General features: G+C 53.8%; 1 protein-coding gene across 1 annotated transcript; it reads left to right on the plus strand.

Annotated features, from left to right (window-relative positions):
• Positions 1-1,187: 1,187 nt before the first annotated feature.
• LOC134761817 (histidine-rich glycoprotein-like) lies at positions 1,188-6,624 on the plus strand. Its single transcript, XM_063726396.1, has 4 exons — positions 1,188-1,219; positions 3,054-4,525; positions 6,370-6,399; positions 6,513-6,624. Exons 1-2 carry the CDS (start codon positions 1,188-1,190, stop codon positions 4,069-4,071), a joined length of 1,050 nt encoding a protein of 349 aa, XP_063582466.1. The 3' UTR covers positions 4,072-4,525; positions 6,370-6,399; positions 6,513-6,624.
• The last annotated feature ends 13,029 nt before the right edge of the window (positions 6,625-19,653 follow it).

Consider the following 19,653-nt stretch of genomic DNA (forward strand, 5'->3'; position numbering starts at 1 on the left):
CCCAGCTACTCGGGAGGCTGAGGCAGGAGACTCGCTGGACCCTGGGAGGCAGAGGCCACAGTGAGCTGAGATGGTGTCACTGCACTGCAGCCTGGGTGACAGAGTGAGACTCCATCTCAAAAAATAAAATAAAATAAAATAAAATACGTAGATATGAAGCTGGGTTTCTCAATATTAGTGACAAAAGTCAGCAATGAGCAATAAAAAAGTAACAAAAATCCCTGCAGGGCTGGTGTGGAGTCAGAGATGGCAATGTGGGCTCAGACTTATTTTCACACATATACAGGTAGATTGAGGCAGAATAAATACAGAAGTGCGCATAGCACTTGCATGTATGTACATACACACACACACACGTACGTACACACACACACACATGTGATCTCTAGCAGTGTCCTGGGAGCAGGGACACCCCAGTACAGCAGGCACCCCCAGGACCCAGACCTCGGTGTCTGGACACCCTTGTAGCACCCCTGGAGAAATGACTGCTTCTAAGGGGTAAGACCCACCTGGGGCTTGTGGCAGTGCTAGGAAGTAAGGAAATGTCAGAAAAAAAGAAAGAAAAATGAGCCTGCCATTCTGGGAAGCCAGACTTCAAAGGACCTTCCCAAAGCTTTCTTCTATAAGAAGGGGGTGCCAGCGACGTCTGCCCTGGAGGGTCCTCATGGAGCTGAAAGGTGTCACAGTGCCCTGCCTCCGATTCTGCTCTGTGCAGTTGTGCTCTCAACTTCCCGACCTCCCCTCCTCTCTGCAGGGACGAAGCTGCTCTTCCGAGGTCAGGGCTGTGAGTGAGGGGCCAAGGTGGCTTGCCTCTGGGTCCGGAGCCCCTTCCTCTGCCTCATTTTGTACCCCTCAGCCACCCTGTGTCCCTCACAGCCCAGGCTAGCTCCAGAGCAGCTGGTATTTATGCTGCAGGTATGGAGGGCACACGGCAAGGGGGGCATGACTGGCAGGCCTGGTACCCCGGACTCCACTGCCCATTATTGTGGATGGCAGCCCCGCAGGACTGTGGGGACAAAGAACAGGGGCCCGCCTGCTCCTGAGACCGGGGGGCACATTTGAAAGCTGTCAGTCAATGCCCTTGGCTGGGCACTGGGTGTCCAGAACCCATTTCCTCAGCACTAACATCTGTCCCTACCACCTCGGGTGGGGGAGGTCAGGCATAGAGCAGAAAATCTATGGTTGGCATGGACCTGGGTACCCAGGACGGGATTTGCCGGTAACTGCAGACTTGGCTTAGCCCACCAGCTCGTAGCAGGCACCAGCAGCCTTTAGGTCAGATACAGTGGTGGGGGTGTTGGCTTCCGGGGGTTCTTATCAGGAGCCCTCTGCCTGATGAGAAAGTCTACTGCACCCCCTCACCTCTGCTGGCCAGGGCAGTATCTAGAGAATGGGCAGATTGAACACCACCCCCAGGCTCCCCTCTCCTCCCTGCCCTGAGCATGGTCACGACCTCACAAAGCCCTTTCACACCCACCTGATAAATAACAAGACTGAAGCTCTGAATGAGGACGTCAGGGTGTGCCAGGATTGGCATACACACACACACAGGCCTCTCTTTATCAGTTTTCTCAAAGCAAGTCTTTGATGGATCCCTAATTCTAGGAGACACCCCAGATGAAAAGGGTCTCAGGGCAAACAGGTTTGATAAATCACATATACTCTGTGGTCCCTTGGAGAGTGGCGGCGGACAGAGGCAATTCAAGGCTCTGAGAAGTCCTGCAGCCAGGAAGCCTATCTAACTTTCTTCAGCAAGCCTTTTACTTGGATTGGCCTAGAGTTGCCCTTCACAGTAATACACATCCCAGGGACTCATGCTGAAGCCCATGTGGTTGATCCCATTATGAAGCTTACTATCAAGCCACTAAGCCGCAGAAATACGTGCTAACACTACACGAGCTACTAAAAGAGCCAGCGTCCTGCATTCCTCCTTGAATCGTACTCCATCTTTTACAAATGAGAATCAGCAGATCCACCAGTAACTTCAAACTTCCAGGCTGCAGAGCTCATGAGAATGCGTATCCCTCTGATGGCCTCAATGTCCTTCTCTCTGAAAGCCCGCCCTCCTTTAATGACCACGTGGCCCTCTTCATCCACCCACTGTTTTTCTGGTTACTTCTTCAGACATGTTGTGTGCACGCGCATGCGTGTGTGTGTGTATGCGTCCGCACATGCACGTGTGTGTGTGTTTAGGTGGTTATTGGGCAAACCAACACATGTATGTAATTTCTTTGTAGTAGGAAAACACAAAAGGGCACAAAATGGAAAGAGACCACCCTCCCCAACCCAGACCGCCCTCGACGTATTTCCTGAGGCAGCCACTTGGAGCCACCTGAGGATTTGCTCTCCTAGTGGGCCTCACGGAAGCTCTCAATGAGAAGCCTTTCAGAAGTATGTTTTTCTGGGTTGTTTTGTTGCTGAGTAACACTCCAGGACTTCCAGCTTCAGCTGAGAGGCACAGAGCCAGGAAGCCCGTCTCTTCCACTCTTACAGAGACAGCAAAGCTGGAGAGCTGTCAACCCCCTGCTTCTATGGACCCATCAGAGAATGGGCACCATGGGACAGCCCCTATCCTGAGACTGAGGAAGGCAAGTGGCTGCAGGGAAACAGGGTGTACAGGGTGGCCTACTTGTGGCAGGCACCGAGAAGCTGGTCAAGGAACTCGGACAGCTACCACAAGGACACAGACCCTTCAGGGCTGAGGTGTAGGGACCGTTGTCCCTTCTAGCTGAATTTTTCCTACAAACTCCACCATGTGCTTATAGGAAGATGTGAGATTTTCCTGAAAACCTTCCCCATGGTCTGGTTGGAGGGAAACAACCTCAGCCACTGCTGAAAAGCTGCACAAGTCCATCGGTTCCAGCTTCCTACAGAGAAAATAGCCTTCATCTGCAGGAGGAAAAGCCACAAAAGTGGGCACAAATGGAAACCCCCCACAGCTGGGAGAGGGAAGAGAAAATATCAAAACGTCCAGCCCTGGGGGTGACGTGAGATCACAGGCTATGACCAGAACTAAAGCCAGAGGAGCCGTGGTTGTGAGGACCACATCCCAGGCACACACCCCAGACACACATCCCAGATACACACCCCAGACACACATCCCAGATACACATCCCAGATACACATCCCAGACACACACCCCAGACACACATCCCAGATACACACCCCAGACACACATCCCAGACACACATCCCAGATACACACCCCAGACACACACACATCCCAGACACACACCCCAGACACACACCCCAGATACACACCCCCCACACACACACACCCCAGACACACACCCCAGACACACATCCCAGACACACACCCCAGACACACATCCCAGATACACACCCCAGACACACATCCCAGATACACACCCCAGACACACATCCCAGTCACACACCCCAGACACACATCCCAGATACACACCCCAGACACACATCCCAGTCACACACCCCAGACACACATCCCAGAGACACACCCCAGACACACATTCCAGACACACGTCCCAGATACACACCCCAGACACACACACATCCCAGACACACACCCCAGACACACACCCCAGATACACACCCCCCCCACACACACATCCCAGACACACACCCCAGACACACATCCCAGACACACACCCCAGACACACACCCCAGATACACACACATCCCAGACACACACCCCAGACACACATCCCAGACACACACCCCAGATACACACCCCAGACACACACACATCCCACACACCCCAGATACACACCCCAGACACACACACATCCCAGACACACACCCCACACACACACACACATCCCAGACACACACCCCAGATACACACCCCACACACACACACCCCCCAGACACACACACATCCCAGACACACACCCCAGATACACACCCCACATACACACATCCCAGACACACATCCCAGACACACACCCCAGACACACACACATCCCAGACACACACCCCAGATACATATCCCACACACACACACATCCCAGACACACACCCCACACACACATCCCACACACACACACATCCCAGACACACACCCCAGACACAGACACATCCCAGATACACACTGTAGACACACACCACAGACACACACACATCCCAGACACACTGCAGACACACACTGCAGACACACACCCCAGACACACACACATCCCAGATACACACTGTAGACACACACCACAGACACACACACATCCCAGACACACCGCAGACACACACTGCAGACACACACCCCAGACACACACACATCCCAGACATACACACACATCCCAGACACACACCCCAGACACATACACACATCTCAGACACACACACATCCCAGACACACATCCCAGACACACACATATCCCAGACACACATCCCAGACATACACCACAGACACACACACACATCTTAGACACACACACACCCCAGACACACACCCCACACACACACACATCCCAGACACACATTCCAAGACACAGGTTCTGTGGAAACAGAGGCTCAATCAGAAACTCAGAGAAGCCCTTCCCCACCTCTACCCACAGGTAAACAAGCATCCAGTAAAATAAGAGTGGAATGAAGCAGGAGAGAGGCGGGACGCGGGCTCTCCCGGGGTCCAGTGTGGAATGAAGCAGGAGAGAGGCGGGACATGGGCTCTCCCGGGGTCCAGCGTGGAATGAAGGAGGAGAGAGGCGAGATGTGGGCTCTCCCAGGGTCAGTGTGGAATGAAGCAGGAGAGAGGCGGCGTGCGGGCTCTCCCAGGGTCCAGTGTGGAATAAAGCAGGAGAGAGGCAGGGCACGGGCTTTCCCAGGGTCCAGTGTGGAATAAAGCAGGAGAGAGGCGGGGTGTGGGCTCTCCCAGGGTCAGTGTGGAATAAAGCAGGAGAGAGGCGGGGTGTGGGCTCTCCCAGGGTCCAGTGTGGAATAAAGCAGGAGAGAGGCAGGGCGCGGGCTTTCCCAGGGTCCAGTGTGGAATGAAGCAGGAGAGAGGCGGGGCGCGGGCTCTCCCAGGGTCAGTGTGGAATAAAGCAGGAGAGAGGCAGGGCACAGGCTTTCCCAGGGTCCAGTGTGGAATAAAGCAGGAGAGAGGCGGGGTGCGGGCTCTCCCAGGGTCAGTGTGGAATAAAGCAGGAGAGAGGTGGGGCGCGGGCTTTCCCAGGGTCCAGTGTGGAATGAAGCAGGAGAGAGGCGGGGTGCGGGCTCTCCCAGGGTCCAGTGTGGAATAAAGCAGGAGAGAGGCGGGGTGCAGGCTCTCCCAGGGTCAGTGTGGAATGAAGCAGGAGAGAGGCGGGATGTGGGCTCTCCCAGGGTCAGTGTGGAATAAAGCAGGAGAGAGGCAGGGCACAGGCTTTCCCAGGGTCCAGTGTGGAATGAAGCAGGAGAGAGGCGGGGTGTGGGCTCTCCCAGGGTCAGTGTGGAATAAAGCAGGAGAGAGGCGGGGCGCGGGCTTTCCCAGGGTCCAGTGTGGAATAAAGCAGGAGAGAGGCGGGGTGTGGGCTCTCCCAGGGTCCAGTGTGGAATAAAGCAGGAGAGAGGCGGGGTGTGGGCTCTCCCAGGGTCCAGTGTGGAATAAAGCAGGAGAGAGGCGGGGTGCGGGCTCTCCCAGGGTCAGTGTGGAATAAAGCAGGAGAGAGGCGGGGTGTGGGCTCTCCCAGGGTCAGTGTGGAATAAAGCAGGAGAGAGGCGGGGCGCGGGCTTTCCCAGGGTCCAGTGTGGAATAAAGCAGGAGAGAGGCGGGGTGTGGGCTCTCCCAGGGTCAGTGCGGAATAAAGCAGGAGAGAGGCGGGGCGCGGGCTCTCCCAGGGTCAGTGTGGAATAAAGCAGGAGAGAGGCGGGATGTGGGCTCTCCCAGGGTCAGTGCGGAATAAAGCAGGAGAGATGCGGGGCGCGGGCTCTCCCAGGGTCCAGTGTGGAATGAAGCAGGAGAGAGGCGGTGTGCGGGCTCTCCCAGGGTCAGTGTGGAATGAAGCAGGAGAGAGGCGGGATGTGGGCTCTCCCAGGGTCCAGTGTGGAATAAAGCAGGAGAGAGGCAGGGTGTGGGCTCTCCCAGGGTCCAGTGTGGAATAAAGCAGGAGAGAGGCGGGGTGCGGGCTCTCCCAGGGTCCAGTGTGGAATGAAGCAGGAGAGAGGCGGGGCGTGGGCTCTCCCAGGGTCAGTGTGGAATAAAGTATATCTAGAGAAATTATCCAAACTGGAACACAAAGAGAATTTAGAAGGGGAGTGGGGAGTAAGGTGGGGAGAGACAGAACAGAGCATCCAAGAGCTGTGCAACCCTATGCAGTGGTCTAAAATATGGATAATTGGACTCCCATGAGGGGAAGAAAGAGAGAATGGGACAGAAGAAATATGTGAGGAAATAATGACCATTATCTGCTTTCGATTCATGAAGGACACCAAACTGCAGATCCAAGAAACTCAGGTAACACCAAGCAGGATCAACTACCCTCCTGCCCCACCCCTAAAATATTCAGACTTCAGCAATATTCAATATTCATGCCTTGCTTCTTCATATGCCTCATTGTTTATTGTCAGAACACCAAAAATTGAAATCTTTAAGGCAGACAAAGTGGAGAAAAACAGATTACCTGCAGAGGAGCAAAGTTAAGAATTACAGCTGATTTTCATTGGAAATCATGCATGCAAGCAGACAATGGAGTGGCATCTTTAACAATATATTTTTTTAAAACCTGTCAACCCCATATTCTTTTTAAAATCCTTCAAAATTTGAGTAAACCTTTATGTAATAATAGAGAAATGTGAACCCTGCCTTAATATTTGATAATATCAAACATATTGTTCATTGTTGATGTGTGATACTGTTAACTATTTTATAATTTTAAAGTAGTCATGATCTTGGCCAGGCGAGGTGGCTCTTGCCTGTAATCCCAGCACTTTGGGAGGCCTAGGTGGGCAGATCACCTGAGTTTGAGACCAGCCTGACCAACATGGAGAAACCCTGTCTCTACTAAAAATACAAAATTAGCCAGGCATGGCAGTACATGCCTGTAATCCCAGCTACTCGGGAGGCTGAGGCAGGAGAATCACTTGAACCCAGGAGGCCGAGTTTGCAGTGAGCCAAGATTGCACCATTGCACTCCAAAAAAAAAAATTAGAGAGAAATTAAATTTGTTTTTCAAAAAAAGTAGTCATGATATTTTACAGATACACATTAAGATTTTATGTGTGAGATGATCTGATTTGTGGGATGCAGCGGGAGGGTGTGAATGAAAGGAGATAGAGGCTGGGGACAGTGGCTCATGCCTGCAATCCCAGCACTTTGGGAGGCTGAGGTGGGCGGATCACCTGAGATCAGGAGTCCGAGACCAGCCTGACAAACATGGTGAAACCCTGTCTCTACTAAAAATACAAAAATTAGCTGGGCATGGTGGTGGGTGCCTGTAATTCCAGCTACTTGGGAGGCTGAGGCAGGAGAATCAGTTGAACCCAGGAGGTGGAGGCTGCAGTGAGCTAAGATCATGCCACTGCACTCCAGCCTGGGCAACAAGAGTGAGAACTCTGTCAAAAAAAGAAAGAAAAGAGAAGAAAGGAAGAGAAGAGAGAAGAGAGAGTGAGGGAAGGGAGGGAGAGAGAGACAGAAAGAGGGAAAGGAAGGAAGGAAGGAAGGAAGGAAGAAAGAAAGAAAGAAAGAAAGAAAGAGAAAGAAAGAAAGAAAAAGAAAGAAAGAAAGAAAGAAAGAAAGAAAGAAAGAAAGAAAGAAAGAAAGAAAGAAAAGAAAAGAAAGAAAGAAAGAAAAAGAGAAAGAAAGAAAAGGGAAGGAAAGGAAAGGAAAAGGAAAAGGAAAGGAAAGGAAGAGGGAGGGAGGGAAGGAAGGAAGGAAGGAAAACAAAAGAAAAGAAAGAAAAGAAAAGAAAGAAAAGAAAAGAAAGGAGGGAGGGGCGGGAGGGAGGGAAATGGGCCTGGTACCAATTGTTGCTAGCGCTGGGGAATGATGGTTAGGGTTAGATGGAGGCTCATTACACAGCACCCTCTAATTTTAAGCGGGTTGAAAAATTTTGATAATAAAATGTAAGAGTTAGTAAAAAATGGAGAGATCAAGACTTTCTCAGACAAACAAAACCTAAGGGAGTTATTGCTAACAGACCTGCTCTCCAAGAAATGTTAAGAAATATTCTCTGGGCAGAAGGAGTACATCAGTTGGAAACATGTCACTGTAGGAAGAAACAAAGAGTTTGAAATAAAATTGATGAAGGTACAATAAATGTTTTTTTCTTTAGTTTTAATTGGTCAAAATAAGGGTCAGTAGGCTTTTTGCTGAAGTGACAGGTAGTAAGTGTTTCAGGTTTTGTGGGCCAGGTGGTCTCTGTTATAGCTACCTGACTCCACACTCAACTTTGCCATCCTAGCACAAAAGCAGCCATAGACACTCCTTAAACAAATAGATGTGGGTGCGTGCTAATGAAGCTTTATTGACAAAACAGGCTGGGGGCCATAGTTTGCTGAACTCTGCTCTAAGATAGCTGCCTAAGAAAAAATAGTAGCACTGTCTTATGTTTATAGCACATGTAAAAGTAAAGTATACATCAATAGCACAAAAGCTGACAGGAGGCAGGGGGCTGCCTGGGAATATGCTGTTAGGTCCTTATATGGAAATGGTGTCACATTATTTGAAGGTATACTCAGATTACTTTAAAATATATGTTACACATTCTAGGACAACTGCTAGTATTTTTTTTTTTTTGAGACGGACTCTCGCTCTGTCGCCCAGGCTGGAGGGCAGCAGAGGCGCGATCTTGGCTCACTGCAAGCTCCGCCTCCCGGGTTCATGCCTTCTCCTGCCTCAGCCTCCTGAGTAGCTGGGACTGCAGGTGCCCACCACCATGCCTGGCTAATTTTTTTTGTATTTTTAGTAGAGATGGGGTTTCACTATGTTAGCCAGGATGGTCTCGATCTCCTGACCTCCTGATCCACCTGCGTTGGCCTCCCAAAGTGCTGGGATTACAGGCTTGAGCCACTGCACCCGGCCCAACTGCTAGTATTTTTTTAAAGAGATATAAATAGTAAGTCAATAGAGAGGATAAAAGGGGATTATAAAACATGTTCAATTAAACCCAGAAAAGACAGGAAAAGAGGAAAAAAGAAACAAAACACAAGTGGAACAAATAGAAAACAGCTAACAAGATGACAAATTGTAATGCAACTGTCTTCAATAGTCACTTTGTGAATAGTCTAATGCAGCCATGTGTCACTTAACAATGGAGATCCATTCCAAGAAGCGAGTTGTAAGGTGATTTCGTCCTTCTGCAAAGACTGCATGTGCACAAACCTAGATGGTAGAGCCTACCACACATCTGGGCTGTATGTTAGAGCCTCCTGCTCCTGGGCATGGGACTGTACTGAACACCGTGGGCAACTGTAACACCATGGTGGATATTTGTGCATCTAAACATATCTAAATATAGAAAGGGTACAGTAAAAACATGGGATTATGGCTGGGCATGGTGGCTCACGCCTGTAATCCCAGCACTTTGGGAGCCTGAGGCGGGTGGATCACCTGAGGTCAGGAGTTTGAGATCAGCCTGGCCAACATGGTGAAACCCTGTCTCTACTAACAATACAAAAATTAGCTGGGCGTGGTGGCACATGCCTGTAATCCCAGCTAGTAGGGAGGCTGAGGCAGGAGAATCGCTTGAACCCAGGAGGCAGAGGTTGCAGTCAGCTGAGATAGTGCCATCACACTCTAGCCTGGGCAACAACAGCAAAACTCCAACTCCAGCAACAAAAAAAATATGTGGGCTTATAGCCTTATGGGACAGCCATCTTCTATGCAGCCCATCATTGACCAAATGCCATCACGCGGCGCACGATTTTAGTTAAAACACAGATTGTTAGATTGATCTTAGAAAAAGCAAGAATGCACCATATTCTGCCTACAAGAAACCAACTTTAAATATAAAGATACAGATATGTCAAAAGAATGAAGAAAGATGCCATGCCAACACTCATCAGAAGAAAGCTGAACGAGTTAAATTAACATCTGACAGAGTAGAGTTCAGAACAAGGAATATTATCAGAGATAAAGGGGAACATCACAGGCTAACAAAAGGGCCTTTCCCATGTGTCTGTGGATGACAGAACTTCAAAATGCATGAGGCTAAAACTGAGAACACGGAAAGGAGAAACCCGCAGTTGAAGCTGGAGATGCCAACACTCCTCTCCATGTAAGTGATATAACAAGTAGACAGAAAATCAGTAAGGATATTTAAGACCAAACAACACTCTCAACTGTCTAGACCTAATTGACATGGATGGAACACTGTATCAGCAACAGCAGAATCACTTTCTTCTCAGGTGCACACAGAAAAGTCAACAAGACAGACCCCATGCTGGGCCATAAAACACATCTTGACACATTTAAAATTATAGAAATAATACAGAGAATGTTCTCAGATCATAATAAAATTAAGTTGGAAATCAGAAACAGCAGGTCTATGCTACAGTACAGGGGAGCTTGCGGCAAGTGGGAGAAACGTTATTTAGGCCCTGAGCTTTGAGGGGTTGCAGAGCAGGAAAAGAGCCCCACGCGTCCGGCTGCAGGCTAGGAGCCAACATATGAGGCTCACACTTTGGCAGACACTATAGTAAAGTGGACACCAATAACACAAAAGGTAGAGGGGGCGGGGTACCCGGAAACACACTGTTATCAGGTCCTTATAAGGAAATGGTGTCACATTAATGCCTAGTGTTCCATTATTGGAGCACTAAGCATGTGGGAGCTATTTCTATCCTATTGCTCAAGGTCATTGCCAAGGTCTGATTTTTCACACATCAAATTGCAACCTCAGGCATACATGGGTTGATTCTGACAATAAAAAGTCATCGTTTGTTATAAAGTTTGCAAGAAAGATGCCTTGTGAAATTTGTGGCCCCAGTGGGAGACGCAGGCCCACAAGCCATAAGGTGAGGTGGGCCCAGCAATAGTCCGGCCTGAGATGGAAGTGGGTGTACCTGGAACCGAGCCCCAGGAGTCGAAGTCCCCACAGTCTGCACACAGGCAGCCCGGAGCTCACGGCCTCCCCCTTCGCTGCCCCCGCCATTCACTCACTGCAGCCACGTGGGGAACACAGCAGTTCTCGCTGAAGGAGAAGGAAACGTCTGATTTGTGGGAGGGCTGGCTTGGACGTGGGCACCAGCTGCACTGCCACCTCCCTTGAGTGACCTTGAAAGACAGTGGGAGAGAAGGTCAACCAGTGGGCAGTGCTGGGGCAGAGGGCCTATCCCACCACTTGTGTGGAAGGAGAAGTGGCCTGAGGGTGGAGTGTGCACTCGCTGGCTGGGAAAAAAGGCCTATCTGGTTGGCCAGGAACCCACAATGGAAAAGATTGGAAAATCAAGGACAAGCAGTCCGGGGTGGCAGCAGCAGGGTGGCAGCCTGGGGTGAGCGTAAAGTCCGAGGGTGTCTGTATCATGCTCATGCCCCGGGGAACAGAGTGTCCACTACGGCAGATGCTCTAAGCCACTAAGCAGACGGAATGATTGGGGCCAGTGTGGCCAGCCAGACTGTCCCCAGCTGCCCACCCGACCTATCAGGCATATGACTGACGTGACCAGGGAGCCAGTGGTGGAGACTGCAGCAGCGTAAGCTCCCGCTGACCAAGGCCACTGCCCTGCAACCTGCTCCCACCCATCTGCCACAAAGGCCAAAGCTCAGCTTCCAGTGCGGCTCGTTGTGGAGGAGGCCAGCTGACCGCTTGGTGGCAAATAGGCCACACTGAGCTCCTTCCATCTTGGAAAGGCCAGCAGCTCACTTGGAGGGGAAGATATTCCAAGCCTGGGTTTGCCTTTCCCACCTGCCCACGCAGCCTCCACCAGCAGCATGGTCTGAGAGCTCCCCTGTGTTTCATCCCCTGACTCGGGTCCCCTCTGACCATCATAGCAGAGGAGGTGGGGGCGGGACCACAAGCACAGGCCTCGGGCCAGATCACACGACACCCACTTGGAAACTGGAGTCAACAGAGCGCAGCAGCTACTCGTGCCAGGCAATTCTCTGTGGGGTAGGACCCTGTCCCAGGACGCAGGATCGGCGCTGAGTTCGGGATCTCTCTGTGCACCTGCATCGCTGGTAGGAGGACACCCAGGAACCAAGGAGTGAGTCAGGAGCAGCCCCCGGTGTCATCACTCCCAGTGACCCAGGAAGGGATTTGTGCTTTTTTCCCTGCAGCTCTGGGCGCTGCAGAGTTAGAGGTCCTGGTCCCCGGGGGTGGAGGAAGGGGGTATATCAGTGGGCACAGAGCATGTCCAGTGACGCACAAACCACGGCTGCCCTCTGGTGCATTGGGTTCCTTGTGGGGGGATCACGAGGCAGGAGAGGGCACCACCATCCTGGCAGGTACAACAGACCCCAGTCAGAGGGTGGAGGCAGGGCCGCGGCTGCACAGGGGGTATGTGGGGAATTCAGGTGATCTGCGTGGACACCTCATGGTGGCCCTGGCCAGCTGTCACTAAATGGACAGCTACGGCAGGCCCCGCTGGACATGGCATGGTGGCAGGGTGCCAGAGCCCTCGGTAGGAAGGACTGGGTCACAGCACCAAGTGAGCTGCTGTTGTCTGCAGAGACATAACTGAGGGTGAGGGTCTGGGCTGGGTAATGGAGGGAGGTGAAGATGGCCCAAGGGGGCTAGTATGGGTGCAGCAGCCACTGCACTGGGGCCATGATCACAGAAGCATTGCCCAGAATCATAGCTCCAGGACACTGGGCCATGCTCGTGACTTGGTGAATGAGTGAATGAGTGAGTGAACGAGCTTCACAGATTTCCACAGTGAAGAGAACCCTTAGAGTGTCTGAGCCACCCCTCCATTTGCAAAGCACAGATCTGGAAACTGGATGGCCCCAAACTGAGTCCAAGTCCTGCATCGGCCAGTCGTGTGAACTTGGGTGAGTGACTTAGTCTCACTGTGTCTCAGTTTCCTTATCAGGAAAATCTAGCCGTTCACCACCCCTTCCTCAGTGGGCTGCTGTGGGGACTGGAGTTAGCATGTGCACGGGCAATGCTAACAGGCACATACAAAGCACCAAACAAGCATAAGCTTTGGGTACCTTTTATCACCTTATAGACCAGGCGCTGAGACCCGGAGAGGCCAGCAACTTTCCCAACGCTGCGCAGTGAGCCAGGCGCAGGGCTGGGTGGGTCTTGGGTGCCCGGTTCCAGGGCGGCTGCTGGGCCAGGACTGCAGGATGCTGGAGGAGAAGTCCTAGTCCTGAGGTCCCCAGCTGCCTTCTGGGGCTGACGGGTCTGTTCCTTGTCCCGGAGAATTCCTCTGAGAAGAGCAAGCAGCTCAGTGAGGACACATGAGGCCGCCCAGGCCAGGAGAGGACTTCAAAGCCGTGGACAGCTCACAATCCCCAGGTGGGGACATGGGAGGCTTCATTTCCATTGCTGTTTGATTTCAGCCTCCCAATTAGCCATGCCTAAGTAATGCACTCAGGGCCGTATCAATTGTTTATGAGCATAAGCAGGCATGAGAACGCCCTTCTCTCTGCAAGGAGATTCCCGCCCTTACCAAGGTGTCTTCCAAGGACTTCAGGAACCCGAAACCTCATCCTTGATCGACTCGTGGTGTTGAAGGCCCTGCCAAAGCCAGCCTGGCGCTGCTCTCTGGGATGGAGACGGCCGGGAGATGGCATTTCGGGTCTAAATTCTCGTGAGTGGTTCTCAGCTGTCAGGAGGTGCCAGGCTTACCTGCCAGGACTGTGGTTTTCTGTCACTGTAACTGTGGGAATGGCTGAGTCCTGTCTATGACAGTCACATGAAATGAAGTGTTCTGTGCTCCAGGAAAGGCTGTGCTCTGTGAGGTATTTTTCTTATCACTGTTCTCCAAAAGGACAGGGGGATTTTAAGCCAGGAGCTGAAACAGGCGGCTAGGGCCAGGCACCGAGGTGGACCCACCTGTCGGAGAGGCAGGTGACGCCTAGCAGGGGAGGGAACAGGGAGGGGAGAGGCCCTCTTCCTGGCCCAGGTGGTTCTGGCTGTGATTGGGACCCTGAAGCGGGCTTGGGATTCATGGTGAGCCTGGGCTGAAGCCCCTGACGGATCCCCCATCCCCTGCACTCCTCTTCCCCAAGGCAGCAGCGAGGAGGCTCCAGCCAGTACCTGGCGGCCAGTGTGTGCTGCCTGCTGTCCTGCGGCTCTGCTGCTCCGGGCTCCACATCTGAAACGCAGCCTTCCCAGCCTACCCAAGGGTGAATGGGAGACGGCCCACATGGGCTCATGAGTGCCCAGGGAGGCCAGGTGGGCATCTTCATGCCCCAGGAATTAGCAAATGCTACAGATCAGGGCTTTATTTATGCCCCCACCCCCCTAGCCCAGGCTAGGTTCTGTCTGTGACCCAAGACAGGCATGGAAACCCCCTGCCGGCAACCTGATGAGGGAGGCCCCTGCTCTCTCAGTGCTGAGCCATGAACCTGACTTGTAGGGAGGAGCCTTAGGACCCTTCTGCTCCTGAGGGAAGCCCATGTTCCCCCCAGGATGTCCTGCCAGGCCTTGCATGGCCCCCAGGTCCCCAGCCTAATCATAGCCCTGACTCCCCCAGCACACACAGGCCGCGCCCCCGCTGCCCTCCAGCCTCCTCAGCCTGGAAGGCCCAGGGCCCCGATCGGCACAGGCAGGCAGGTCTGGGTCCCACTTCAGAGCCCCAGGGAGGTGTTCTCTCCCCTCCTCACCCCCAGCAGGGCAGGACCCAAAGGGACTGTCCGTCACCGGCCTTAGCAACCAGTTCCTTGTGTGTACCCCAAGGGGCCTCTGAACCCCCAACCTGCCTTGGAGCAGGGCCTGCCCTGGGCTCGCTGGCTGTCTGAGTGGATGAGGAAGCTCCTGTCTTTCTCAGGGGCTCCTCGAGGGGCTCTGTCCCAGAAGGGAGGCTGCAGGAACCTGAGCCTTGAAGGCCAAGGTTGTCCGTGGGTCTGTGCCCATTCTCTCAGCCTGGCCATGACCCCCAGGTAGGACCCTGGGGGTGTCTGGTGTGAACCAGGGGTGTGGAGCTTCTGTGTTAGGAAGGTCACTAGGCAAGGGGCTTGAGAAGTCAGACTCATTATTTGGGGCAAAACCATGATTATCCATGAACAAAGCTCTGATGCTGTGTGACCTTGGGCAAGTGCCTTAGCCTCTCTGTGCCTGGCTCTGTTCTGGAATATATATTACTCAGGGACCATTTTGAGGATTTAATGAAATAAAGCAGGTAAACAGTGCCTCTTAGAAGGCCTAGCCCCTGGTAGAAGCTCCTCCTCCTCACCCCCGCCCTCTGGTGTGAGAATAAAGGCCTTGCTCTCCACAAGTCTCCCGGGGTTACCTGGGGTGTGAAACGTAGACTTTGAAGTCCTGACTGGTGTTTGCTCTTGAATTTACTTACTCGTGTTTTTGTTCTCACTTGGCTTTTAGCTCTAATTGAAAGGTTCTTTTGACAATGCCAAGGCTTTGCAGCTGTGCTGAGGTCAAGTGCACAAAAGGGTTTTGTCTTCACTTGGACCAGAGAGAAGGGAAAGCCTGGGGCTGTGGGGGCAGCTGGATCTGAGGGGGTCATCGCCCTCCACATGAGTGTGCAGAGCCCAGGGGTGAGAGCTCTGGACCACCTGGTGCAATCCCTGTGCAGTGGCCTAGAAACACCTCCCAGAGCCCCGCCCTGCCCAGGCCTGGGTAGCCACTCTCACTCGGTTATTCCTGGTTCTGACTCCAAGGGAGGTGGGAGCAGGTCCTGGGAGGGTCTGTGCTGGGAAGCAAGCGGAGCAGGGGCAGAAGTCTTGTCTATCAGGCCTCTGCCCCATTCCAGGCACCATAAGCCTTACTGGATGAACCCAGGCGACTCTTAATATCCCCCTCCACAGACAGGAGCCTGAGGCACAGAGAGGTTGGATCCCTGCTCACCACCGTAGCCGAAAGGGGCAGGTATAGATCCGCACCCAGGACATCTGACCTGCTCTCATCCAGGATACTGCTCTGAAGCCCGACGGCAGTGGGGAGGTGGCCAGAGAGGGAATCGGGTAGACAGGGAGAGGAAAGCCACAAAGGCCACCTTGGCAAGCCATCTGCCTTTTCTTGAAAAGAGAGAGACTTGGGAGGGTTTCCTGGAGGGGGAAGCTGAGCCAGGCCTCATCCTGCCCTTCTGAGCAAGGCAAGGAGATGGCATTGGAGACTGTCACTGTCAGCGTGCAGTAGCTCATGGCTTCCCAGATACTCATGCCCTGCCCACAGGCCCTCTGTGGTCTGACGCCCTCCACCTCCTCAGCCTGCGTTGCCTTTTACTCAACTTCTCCATCTCGCCAACAACCTGCCTGCCTCAGGTCTTTGCACCTTTGTTCCTTCCACCAACTCTTAATCACCTTTGGCTTTTGGCCCAAATATCCCCCGAGCCCTGTCCCCATTGCTGGCTTCTCTCAGAAGGTTCGGTGGTTCTCTGCACACCGGAAAAGGAGAGGGGTAACATGCCGAGGAGGTAGGCACAGCCTCTGGGGAGGCGGCCCCTCCGCCTGTATCTGTGTGACCTTGGGACAGTGGCTTAGCCTCTCTGTGCTTTTGTCTCTGTTGCATGGAATGGGGACGATAGAACATCAACTTGGGTTGATGCGTGCAAGTGCTCTGAAAGCTGGGTACAGGTGAGCCCCAGCATGTGGGGGCCATGAGCTCACCATTAGTGCCTCCTCCACCCCTGGACCGTGAACCCTGGAAGGCAGGGTCTGAACGGCCCCCTCCCTACTGTCCTTGGCACCAGCACATGGTGACCACCTAGTGAAGGAAGCAAAGATGCAAATGAGAATGAAGGCTGGCCCAGTGGTGCCAGGGTAGAGGACTGGGGACAGATGGGCCCGGCGAGGCCCCACAGCCCCTGACCCGCTCCTCTGCTCCCACACCTCCACACCTGGTCAGTTCGCAAGGCCAGCGAGGCTTCCCAGTGAAGCCACTTAAATTCCTCTTGCAGCACTGCTGCAAACTGCAGTGAACTGGTTTATTAAAGTCTAATTAGCCAAATGGATAAATAATCACACACGAGCTTAACCCTTTCCCGATCACACTGCTTCCTCCCCAGCCAGGGTCCTGATTTGGTCTGAGCAGCCATCCTGCCTGGCCCTGGCCACGGTGTCCATCCACGGTGTCATGCTCTCTGGAATGGTGTTGGCGTGATCCCTGCACGGATGCCGCAGCTCACCTTGCCTGCATGTGGGACAGAGGACAAGCCCTGTGCAAAACCCTGAGGGCATCATCCCCTCCTCCACTGTCTATTCAGGGCACGTGTGTGCTGAGCAGGAGTCAGGGGCTAATCTCAGCTGAGGGAATGGAGGAGTGTGAGGGGCAGGCTTTGCCTTCTAGAAGGTCCTGATCTCTTAGAGGAAGCAGCAAGCAAACAAATAATCAGGATATCAGATAAATGATGGGGATGAAAGAAGCCATTGAGCATCAGGGTGAGAGTTTAATCCTGTCTGAAGGCATCAGGGACCACTTCACACAGCTGGTAATGCATTAGCAAGGGTTTTGAAGGACGAATAGGAGTTTGCCAGCTGAGCATAAAAGTATTCAAGAAAATGGGACAGCAGTGCAAAGGCTCATGGGAGTGACACCCCTGTGTTCTGGACATTGCGCAAAAACCAGATGCAGTTTGCTCCTGCTAGAGAATGGGGCACGGAGGAGGGGAGAGGCAGGTGCCTAGGTGGAAAACACCAGGCCCAGCCTGGGAAGGCCTCAAATGACACAGGAAGGAGCTCAACCTCCACTCTGTGGGCTTAGAACCACTGAGGACCGTTACCGGGGAGGGACGGATGGGAACCGGTAGAAGCCAGTGAGCCTGAAGCAGGGCGCCCACGGAGGAGGCTGCTGGGATGGTCCAGTCCAGGCTGACAGACCCCTCGATGCAGTGCAGGCCAGAGGGACTGATCCATCTGGATCTGCCAGCCTGCGGATGTGAGGCTGACAGAAAGGAAGGAGAAAGCACAAGTCTCCAGATTGCAGTTCAAGTGGACCATCCCATCCCCAGAGACCTGGCCTAAGCAGGGGCTGGCTGGGGGAGGCATTGTGAGTTTCCCCCTGGGGTGTCCAGGGGGCATCCAGACGGGGCTGCAAGAGGGCAGGGCGTGGAGGCAGATTGTGGTGCACTACAGATGAGAGGGAAGCAGGAGCTGCTGCTGCGGAGAGGGTGGGGGAGCCAGCGGGAGGCGCCTCTGTCACCACCCTCCACCCACAGAAGCACACCAGGGAAAATCACGGCCACCATCAGTGGCCGCCGCACACCAGGCACTGGGTGAAGCACTGTCTGCAGTTTCCTCCTTGAATCCTCCTGGGGCAGTGGGGAGGAGGGGAGGGCAAGTTCCATGAGTCCCCAGAAGAGTTAGGAAGGAGTCAGGGAGGACGGAGAGAGGATGCCTTCACCCCCTAGCCCTGCACCCCACCTGGCCTGGCTCCTCCTCACTGCTCTGCTAAGCGCCGCCCTCTCCAGGCAGCCTCTGCAGGTGCCCCCGGCCTGCTCAGGAGCCTCTGAACTTCCTTGGGGGACAGGAGACCTCCTGCCTCTCCAGGGCCGCAGCACACAGCTCAGGCCTGGCTCAGGGGCAGCACACATTAGTGTTTACAGAATTAGTGGAAGAATGAACGACTAGCCAGAACGACTAGCACAAATCACATGACTTCTGGCCTTTGAGAAGACAATACAAGCACACAACGCCCAGAGGGCCCAGCCATTCGCTTTGCAGGCAGCTGGTGACTCTCCCGCACGAAGCCGGGGCTGCTGCCGCCACTTCACCTTCCCCGCTCGCTCCACACCCGACCAGGCAGATCCCAGCAACCCTGATGGGCGAGGCGGGGTCTGGGCAGGGCCCTCCAACCCTGATGGGCAAGGCGGGATTCAGGAAGATCCCACCAACCCTGATGGGTGAGGCGGGGTCCAGGCAGGGCCCTCCAACCCTGATGGGCGAGGCGGGGTCTGGGCAGGGCACTCCAACCCTGATGGGCAAGGTGGGATTCAGGAAGATCCCACCAACCCTGATGGGTGAGGTGGGGTCCAGGCAGGGCCCTCCAACCCTGATGGGCGAGGCGGGGTCCGGGCAGGGCCCTCCAACCCTGATGGGCGAGGCGGGGTCCGGGCAGGGCCCTCCAACCGTGATGGGCGAGGAGGGGTCCGGGCAGGGCCCTCCAACCCTGATGGGCGAGGTGGGGTCCAGCCAGATCCCACCAAACCTGATGGACGAGGCAGGGTCCAGGCAAGGCCCTCCAACCCTGATGGGCGAGGCGGGGTCCAGGCAGGGCCCTCCAACCCTGATGGGCGAGGCGGGGTCCAGGCAGATCCCACCAACCCTGATGGGCGAGGCAGGATCCAGCAGATCCCACTAACCCTGATGGGCGATGCGGGGTCCAGGCAGGGCCCTCCAACCCTGATGGGCAAGGCGGGGTCCAGGCAGGCCTCCCTCTCTTTGCTTTAGTTTTTTGTCTCTTTTTGTCTCCTTGACCGAACTCAACCCCAAAATCCACCAATCTAATGGGCATAGGTGGATTTTTTGTTCTATTATGTTTTGGCCATACGTATTTCCAGTTTCCGTAAATGACCCCATCAGGCTCTTGCCCTTTTCCCTCTGCACTGCCCTAGGGTCATAGAATGTTTTCCTTCTGCCTGCTGACAAGTGTGCCACGGGGGACCCCCATTCCCCCATTTCCCCACAACAGGCACCCAGGCATCCTCA

This window comes from Pongo abelii, chromosome 7 (assembly GCF_028885655.2).
Source record: "Pongo abelii isolate AG06213 chromosome 7, NHGRI_mPonAbe1-v2.0_pri, whole genome shotgun sequence".
Classification (NCBI taxonomy): domain Eukaryota; kingdom Metazoa; phylum Chordata; class Mammalia; order Primates; family Hominidae; genus Pongo; species Pongo abelii.

What these genes read in the sequence shown, in the direction of transcription:
- LOC134761817 (XM_063726396.1), top strand. Translation starts at nt 1,188, where the DNA reads ATGGACCTGGGTACCCAGGACGGGATTTGCCG. An exon ending in ACCCAGGACGGGATTTGCCG is followed by an intron (nt 1,220 to 3,053) that starts GTAACTGCAGAC and finishes ACCACATCCCAG; the next exon opens with GCACACACCCCAGACACACA.